Source organism: Dendrobium catenatum, unplaced genomic scaffold (genome assembly GCF_001605985.2).
Source record: "Dendrobium catenatum unplaced genomic scaffold, ASM160598v2 fragScaff_scaffold_1611, whole genome shotgun sequence".
In the NCBI taxonomy this organism is placed as follows: Eukaryota; Viridiplantae; Streptophyta; class Magnoliopsida; order Asparagales; family Orchidaceae; genus Dendrobium; species Dendrobium catenatum.
Window position 1 is genome coordinate 160,530 of NW_021320073.1, and position 9,633 is coordinate 170,162.

At 38.5% G+C, this 9,633-nt stretch overlaps 1 protein-coding gene across 1 annotated transcript; it reads left to right on the forward strand.

Annotated features, from left to right (window-relative positions):
• Nucleotides 1-471: 471 nt before the first annotated feature.
• Nucleotides 472-3,164, forward strand: LOC110112490 (probable inactive poly [ADP-ribose] polymerase SRO3). The gene is made up of 4 exons (XM_020844738.2): nt 472-2,124; nt 2,210-2,451; nt 2,549-2,679; nt 2,850-3,164. Exons 1-4 carry the CDS (start codon nt 1,217-1,219, stop codon nt 2,943-2,945), a joined length of 1,377 nt encoding a protein of 458 aa, XP_020700397.1. The 5' UTR covers nt 472-1,216; the 3' UTR covers nt 2,946-3,164.
• The last annotated feature ends 6,469 nt before the right edge of the window (nt 3,165-9,633 follow it).

Here is a 9,633-nt window from a genome sequence, read left to right on the forward strand (position 1 = left end):
ACATTATTTTAAATGAATTGATAACAGTAATAGTTTTAATGTAATTAAAAATTATAAATATAAATATTAATATTTGAGTACTAATAAAATTTGTTAATCCTCACTTAGTTTTTCCTTCATGGAGCTCCCAAAGCAGCCCCCAATAATAATAGAAAAGAAAGACAGCTCCTAATCCTAAAGGTCGTGGGCTCCTGGCTTGCAACTTACAACTGCAAACCTCTTTTGTGGTGCTTCTACTCTTTTTCTGGCTAGAAAACAAGTGATGTATTTTTTAGTGTCCTCCATGTACACAAATATTTCTTTTTGTTTTAAAATAAAATTACTTTATTGATTCTTAAGAGTGCGTCTGATCGTTCTTTGTTAATATCTGTTTTCACTTATCAGTATATATATATATATTTGTGCATCCAATAAAAAATCAACATGATAATTCATATTATAATAAAAATAAAAAAAAAGGAAGAATAGAATCCTTTAGATGATGAGGAGGCTTTATCAAAGTTATACGAAGGGACCGAACTATAAAACAATGAAGGCTTAAAGAGGGGTAAAAAAGGTCAAATTGGTGGAATTCTGACCTTAAAATTCCACAAACAATTCCTTCACAGCCATACAAACCAAATATGCTTCCTTTCAATCTGACTCCTCCCTTTGAATCTTTCTATCTTCTTCTTTCGATATTTTTGTTTTGGGCTCCTTTTCTTATTCTCAAAGCAAACTGATTTCTTATTCCCATCCGCTTAGAAAATAAGCTAAAGAAAGAATGGTATTGCCCTCTCTGCTTTCCCTAAAATCCTTTCCTGTCTTACTTAGCTTAATCACTAAGTCTTTTAATAAACCGTCGCAATATCATCATCAGCTGTTACAATTAAAACTATCTATCACAGTATATATAATATTAATAATACATGTATAGATAGATATACATAATAAGTGGTGTCAACGGAATGAACATACAAAATTTGACTTGGCCAGTGCAGCATACTTGGAGTGCAAGAGTTCACAAACTTGTATTCTCATAAAGGCTTCAACTTTGGGTACTTCTTTGCTTGAATTTATAAATAGTGAAGAGCGGTGCGGCATTATTCAAAGTTTCAAACTTGTCATATTTGTCTCGTCTCTTTCTCAAATATCTCAAACTTTTATTCTATGCTATAAGAACTCTAATTCATTTCTCCTCCCCCTCCTCCGCGTCATCTGCCGCACATTCTCTCCTATGATCTCATCAATGGAGCAAACAATCCGAGTTCTCTCAGCGGATGAATCTTCTTCAGAGATCACGAACAGAGATATGCTTTCTATCCGAAGTTCAAATCTTTTGAATGGAGGCTTCTCCCCTGATCAATTGGTACGAGCATTCAACAACTTCAAGAAGAGCGGCACCCCTTCCAGGTTCCTTCTCTTCTCTGAAAATGCCTGGGTGGACTTTGCGCATCAAGTGTTCGATGAATTGAAGGCAGGTTTTTTAGCTGGAAAGACAATTTTGGAAGTACTCGTGGATCAAAAGTCCTATCTTTTTGACTTCCTACGGATGATTCGGATTGATTCAAAAACAGGAAGGCAAAATTGGATTGCTTGGATTGATGTCCGCGGCTGTTATTTCTTCCCAAAAAATGCAGCAGCTAATAAGTGCAATTCTTTACAAAAAAAGCTAGAGTTTGATCGGAGAATTAATAAGAACCTCTTGATGTCTTCTCCACAATTCCATCATCCTCTCGTGACAAAAAAAGTCGAATCATATGATGATAACATGGAGGTCACCTCTGACAGATGGCCGGGTGCAAAAATGTTGAGAGATGATGAGAAATTCTACAAAGTAGTTGAAAATTTGTTTATTTCTAGCATAAAAAATTTCATGCCCAACACTGTGATTACTTCTATCAACAGATGCTCTCATTTGAGCCTACCTGGAAATTCTCGTCTTCTATCTTTCAACTTACATAAGAGCATGATGAAGGAATCTCGAGGCAATGCCAATGTCAAGTTTGGATGGTATGGAACATCTACAAGTAATATTGCTGGAATTATAACTTATGGTTTCAGGCAGTCGAATAGCGACAAGTTAGGGGTTTTTGCCCATGGAATTGGCATTCATCTCTCACCACCACATTACCCTTATGGAAGGTAATCACATTTCTCAAAATTTTGCAAATTTGATTGGGATTCTGATTGGAAATATTTGATCTGAAAGATTGAAGCTTGGCTGCAGTGCTATGCTATCAGAAGCTGATGAAGATGGTGAGAGACATGTAATTCTTTGTCGAGTTATTATGGGGAACTCTGAAAAAATTGAAGCAGGCTCTACAAGGGATCATCCTAGTCATGAAAGGTTCGACAGTGGTGTTGATGATATTGAGAATCCGAAGTGGTTTATAGTGTGGAATAGTCACATGAACACACACATCATTCCTGAGTATATTGTGGGCTTCAAGTCTTCATTTCATTCTCAAGGTATGTTGAATGAAGCTTATAGATTGTTTAGAGTTATTTGACTCCAGCTTCTGCTTTGGACATGTGATGTGAAGTATGGTTCTGCTCCTCAATTTAGGGTGGACAAAGCTAGTGGGTGTGCAAAAGTCTGTGATGAATCTTCCATTTTGGAAGCTGTTTGTAGAGATTGAAAAGTCATTGCCTTCCTCCAAAATGCAAGCATTGGAGATCCTTTACAATCGGTACAAGGTAGATTCAATTACTTTTTTTTAATGACTTGTTGTCAAAAGCCCTTTTCTTATTTATTTTACTTTTATTTAAGTTCTTCTCTTACAACTAATTCTTATTAAAGGCTATTTGCTCAAAACACAAATTGAAGAAAATTGAGTTTTTTTCGCATTATTTTGGTGTGCTTTCAGGTGGGGAAGATTAGCAAAGAAATCTTCATCAAATACATGAGGTCCATTGCGGGGGATAAGCTACTGATCTCCACGATTAAAAGTTTGAAGGGTTAGATAAAACATGTAAATACGCTCTTGCTTTTGGGGCTATTGAAACTTTTGTGTTATGAAATTTCTTGAGACGCTAGATACGATTAGAATGAAAATAGTTGTAGTTCATATGATATGTGAACTATCATGTGGAACAAATTTCCACCCTCTAAAGAAATTTTCAACTCTTCTAAAACATTTGTGAAATCATTTAATATATGAGTGGTTGCTGCTTTCTTACAAGGATGGAGATCAAAGCATGACTGAACAATTCTTGAAAATCTTTATGAACAACCTCTTACCACTTTTATGGGTTTGGGTTTAGATATGATGCTATACAAAAGACTACTACAACTAACATTAAGTAACAAGGCTTAACAAATGCATCTATAAATGAGTAAGTCTAACTAGCTTGTAGCTTGATATACACAAAGCTAATATTTGTCAAATTCTAAGTAAATGATGAGTTCAAGTGACGCCAGTCACTTGGAAATTAAGAGTTCAAAGGAAATCTTTGGTAGCTTCTTTTTTATTCTAACAAATAACTTTAGAGCTTGGCGATTCATTTGGTGAGATGGGATAGTAGTCTCGGAAGCTTGAATTTATCTCTAGGCACAAATAATGTTGGCTGAATGCAACGGGGATGTGTTGAGTATTGGGCTGGAAAATTTGTAGCGGCACAGAGATCGAGTTTGTATCCTAATTTTGCATGAACCATATAAACAAATAAATGAAATAACTCAAATAATATCAAAGATTTTTTTCATAGAAAATAAAGAAAAATCACGAGGCCTTACCTAGCCGAAATGAATCCAACATGTGTGCATTAATTACAAAGATTTATGAGTCCTTTAACTTGGAGATGACAAGATTACAAGAGTTCGGATAAATGGAAGAAAGTGTGGTAGGGTTTGTTTAGACATTTGGGGTGGTTGGGCCACAAAGGTCCGATGACGGGCATTCATTAATAAAAGGTCAGACAGTGATGGTTGGGAGTGGAGGTCTGATGACGGTGGTCAGGAGATGGTGATGTGAAACGTACATGCGATGGAGGAGTTACTTTAAGAAATTAACGAGAACAATTTAAACAAATAATCCCAAAGTAAAATTATCATTTATAGCGAAGATTGATCTTTGGAATTCGTGGTATTTAACTTGGTTAGGCAAAGTAGAGCAAGATCAATCAACCAAACAATTCAAGAAACACAAAGATAATTGTAAAAACTACGATAGTCACAAGAGTCCACGATTTAATAAAGAATACTTTCACCTTTGTAGTCCATACGCTCAACTAATCTAGGCTTTAGCGGAAGAAGAGTCTCCACCTTAGAATCGAGGTCGCTCCGAGGAAGAAGGAACCTTGGATCTTCGTTCTTGGATAGGTTGTCGGGGCTGGGATCTCAGGGAAAGAGGCCTCCAACTTCTGGACAGCAACTAGAGATGTGTGACCAGCAACAAATGTTTGGTACGTTTAAATGCTTCAAATCGCCTATGGTGAATTTTAAGTAGGTAATTAAATTAAACCTGAATTTTATTTCAGATTTAATTAGGTATTGAGTAACTTCCCAAGTGGATTTGAGATGAGAGGGAAAGTTGAATTCGAATTTCAAAATGGCTCTAAATGTCATTAATTACCTTGCCTTAAGGTGAGCCCTTGATTAAGCAATTAATTACGTCACCTGGGACTTGGAATTCACGGCTTGGGCACACAAGGAGGTTCAGCGGCAGGGGAAAACTGCAAGGGGACGGTGGGCTGGAGGTTCACGGGAGGCTGTTTTACCGTGAGATTGGGAGCCGTAAGGGTGGGGTGGGGTTGGCTGCACGGGAGGGGATGGCTGTGGCCGGTGGGATGAAACCACGGGCTGGCTGGCAGGGGTTGAACGGCAGCTGGTCGGCCTGTGGCAGGCGGGGATGATTTGGCTTGCGTGAAATCCAAAACAGAGAAAGAACTCTGTTGCTTAGGGGGATTCAAACAGAGAAGAATCTCTGTTGCTTGCGTTAACAGACTGTAGATGAGGAATTCTGAAAGAAAGTAGTAGAACGAAAAAAAAAAAACACAAGACCTAGAACTCACAAAGAGATCTAGTCTTCTCCGGCGAACTCACTAAGAGATCGAGGAGGGTGAAGAACTCACCAAGATATCTTCTTGAAGGGGGGAACTCACAAAGAGAACACAAAATATTTTCATTTCATCCAATCCTCCAATTACAATGCATGAGGCCTCATATAAATAGGCCAAAATGAAAAAATAAGAAATGACACAAATGCCCTTCAGGGCTACATAAGCGACTAAATGCCCATAAGGGCAAAAGCGGAAAAACATCAAAATAAAATACGCTACTACATAAAATGACAAAATACAAGTCATGCTCGTGGCCGTCGATCTCCGGCGTCGAAAATGCTGACGATGTCCTCATCAGATGGTGATTTGATCAAGGTGATCGAGCTGCAAAAGGTCTGACAACGATAGTAGGATGGCAAAAAGTTCGATGGTGGTGGTCGAGCATCAAAGGTTCGACGGTGGCTATTGGTTGACATATGGGTGAGACAATAGTGGACGGGTAGCAAAGGTGCAACGACAATGGTTGTGAGGCAACAAGTTTGATGGTGGTGATTGGGGGACAAAAGATTCAACGGTAATTACCGACCCAGCGTGTAGGTCTGATTAATGAGATGGTCGGCTGGCTAGAGTTCACTGGCGGTTGTGCTGGGATAAAACTCTGGGATCTTCAAGCCTTTAAACTCTTCTGAATCTTTAGCAAAGGGCCTCCATCATGTAAAGTGCAAGAATCAATTTGTAGATTTTTGGGAGTGACATATCATATAAATATGAAGAAAATCGAGACCATTTGAATGCATTGACTTATATTGATGATTTTATAGAAGCTTTGATAGAAAATTAAAATATAAAATAAATCATTCTTCCAATTTAGATCTTGGGGCATTATAGTTTTAAAGAAGAGGCAAGAAAGTGAGAAGGATCTTCAGTTACTAGAAAATGGCTTTGCAGTCTTCTCCTCAAGAGAATATCTTTGCATTTCTAAAAATTTTGAAGAAATGGGAGCATCTCTCTCCAAGTCGAGAGATGAAACAGTTGAGTCCTGCAATCAACCCGGCGAGTCGCTAGACTTCCTTAGCAGTTTTGAGTGTCTTCATCTCTAGTATAGCTTGTACCTTATTGGGGTTAACTCTTATTCCATCGGGTGCGAGAAGGAACCCTAGGAATTTCCTTGCGCCTACTCTGAAGGTGCACTTCAAAGGATTCAACCTCATGTTGTATTTCTTGAGAGTAAGTAATGTCTCTTGGAGATCTTTGATGTGTTGGTTGGGAGATCGGCTCTTGACCAGGAGATCATTTACATAGAGTTTGATATTTCTTCCCTTTTTTTTTTCTTGAAGTTTTTTTTCCAACATCCTTTGATAAATTTCTTAGGCATTTTTTATCCTGAGACTTTGTAGCAATATAGACCTACTGTGATGAATGTAATTTTTTCGCAGTTTTTAGGGTGTATCTTGATTTGGTGGTAACGTACAAAGGCGTCCAAGAAGCTCAATAGAGGATAGCCAATGACAGGGTCTACTAAAGCGTCGATCCTCAAGAGTGGGTAGTTGTCTTTGTGGCATACTGAGTTTAGAGTGGTGAAGTATACACACATTCTCTATTTGTTCATCACCTTTTATACCATCACCATGTTGAAAATCTAATACATATATTAGATTTCTCTGATGAAGTCGCAAGTGAGTAGCTTTTCTACTTCTTCTTGGATGGGTTCGACGAGTAAGGCTGCAATTTTTTTGATCTTCTATTTGATGGGATGAGAGTCTCCTTTTATATTTAGCAGATGGCATATGACTTCTTCGTTGGTGCTTGACATGTCTGTTGTCGTCCATACATATACTTCAAGATTATTACGAATTAACTCATCTCAATATTCCCTGCTAAAGGAAGTGCTGATTTGAGGACCCTATCCAGTTCATCTTTTGTTGTGGGTACTTCTTCAATGGCCTTGATTGTCTCTAAGCTTAGAATTCATTCCACGTCCGGATGGTAGATTTCCTTAGAAGTGTTTGCTAGACCTCCTACTTGTAGGTAGCCGGTACGCAACTGGCTAGGTTACCCTTCACCATGACTTCTCTTCCTTCGGGAGAAAATTTAACTACGAGATTGTATATGGATATCACAAGTCTGAAAGTATGAAGCAATGGCCTATCGAGTACGGGGTTGTAGGTTATCAAGGCATTGATAATGATGAACTTCACTATATTCGTGTATTGACGATTTCCTTCGCCACAAGTAACAGTTAATGTAATTGCTCGTTCGATTTCTCTGTGCTCGCTATAGAATCCATAGAGAGGTGGCAATTGGAATGGACTAGGAGGCGAGCATATTCATCCTGTCAAAGATTATTTTAAATATTATATTCAGTGAGCACCCCATATTTATCAGAATGTTACCAATCTTATAATTGGCAATTAGGGTCAAGATGATTATTGGTTCGTTGTGTGGGTTTCCTCGAGTTGGTTCATCTTTGCCATTTAAAGTGATTGTGCATCGTCAATGGATCATGATAATGATGTTGAATTGACTTCTTTAGTTTGTGACTTCTTTGCATGTGTGGGGGTGTCCCCTCGTTCACCACCCATGTTGGCGGGCACTACTACAATGATGTGGATTACTTAAGCTAGCTTGGGCTTGTTGGGGCTTTCTTCTATTGGGGCTTTCCCTGGTCATCACTCTGGATCAGCGAGAATGAACTCTTTAATCTTCCCAGCTTTGCTGAGGCCTTCAATTAGGCTCTGCATGTGGTGGCATTCTTCGATGCATTGTCCATGGTCTTTGTGGAATGCGTTGTATCTCGAGCATTATCAATCTTCATAGGGGGCAGGCGCCTAAAGAATTCTTTATTCTGTATGACCTCTAAAAGCTAGACCATGGATACTCTTAGCGTAGTATAGGTTAGATATATTTGGGATTGGTGAGCAACCTTTCTGTGTATCTCCTAAATCTTTGGAGTTGGTGGTGCTTATATTCTCAAGGTCTTGGGTGAATGGGCTTCCCATATTGATTGGGGCACTGATGGTTGTGTTAGAAATTTGATCTTTGATTTCTTCTTTCTTATGGATGGATTCTTTCTCTATCTCTTCTTGGATGAAAGTTTCTTCTCTTGACAATCTCATGATATGGAGCAGTTATGATGGGTTTGGCCACTCAGTTGTATTCTTCAGCATTGACATAATTGTGGGCAACTTCCAACAATTTGCCAGTGTCTTTGACTGTTAGATAGAGTATCTAAAGGGACTTTTCCTGATCCCTTGGGTGACTACAGGCCTTAATTCTTTTACGTTGAGCATTTCCTTCTAGAACCTCAATATGAAGTCAGGATTCATCATGTTCACTGAGGCCTGCAATTGCTTTATACGTAACATTTTTCTGGCTGTTGGCATCAAATCCCATGCTTGTTGCATCTAAGAGGATATTGATCCCATTTTTTGTTCATTGAATGATGCATGACCATACTTTATGGATCTATCTATGAACTGAGAGCCTATAAGTGAGGATGATGAACATAGATAAAGAGAGGGAGAGAGAGAGAGAGACGAGAGTAAGAGAATGGAAGATGGATTTATATAGAATCTTTATTATCTCAACAATAAATACAAGAATGAGTGGAGCGATGATTTTATCATGCAGAGCTCAAGCTAGAAAAGAAAAAAATTGATAAAATATCTCTCTATGTATCCCTATTTTGATGTGTTTCTTTCTTCTATTCCTCTATCCCCTCCCCCTATTTATAGGTCTTTGAGAGTTACAGTAGAATATGTACGGAATACATGAGTTGTACTATTAGTTTTTGATATAGCTCGGCCAATTGTGTTGATTTTATGAGAGATGATGCGGGGTAGTGTGAACTCGTACAAATCTGGAGATCTAGCCAGTGTTATGTAGGAATTATGTCACCCTGTAGGAGCAAAGAGGGGTGAGTAAGGACTTTATGTAGATCTTTGAGATCAATGATGATTCAATTATGAAGGATGTCTTGTGGAATGAGATGTGTTCCGTTAGTTTAACTTCTGATAGGTCTTGTATAGAAGATTTGACTTTGACCGAGATGAACACAAACTTATCTGAATAAGAGGGAAACTTCTGTGATCGTCCTCATTAGGGAGGGTGACTGCTTGGAGGATGTGGCCGAAGATGGTCCGTCGTGCTCCAGTGATAAGTTCCTTCCTAACTCTTAAGCGAGTCCCTCGAATGGTCTATTCTGGAAGAAGAGATAATTCTCCTTCCACGTGACTTGAACGCAAACTGTAAGATACATGCGACTATGCGAGAGAATACACGCACAATCAATCATGAGTGCACATGTAGGAATTCCAAGATTGATCTTGCTTCCATCATTTGAAACTTCCAAGCTCAGCATTCTTGTTCTCACCTATTAAATTTTGAAAACTCAGTTTATTACAATTAGTCAAATCAAACCAACTCAGCTTAGATGTTTCATTTATAGCTTGTTTAATGGGTGTATCCTCGTGCAGTTTTGGCGCATGTCTTTGGAGATGGCCTGCCTTCTTTTTAATTATTCAAGTTGACAAAGTTTATGTAAGACCTAGCCTATGATGTCTTCTCCTATGAAATCCTCATCTAATGATAGTGTTATCCCCCTCTATAAGATAATTCTCATCGAATTTTCACCCCGCGTCACTCCCAGTG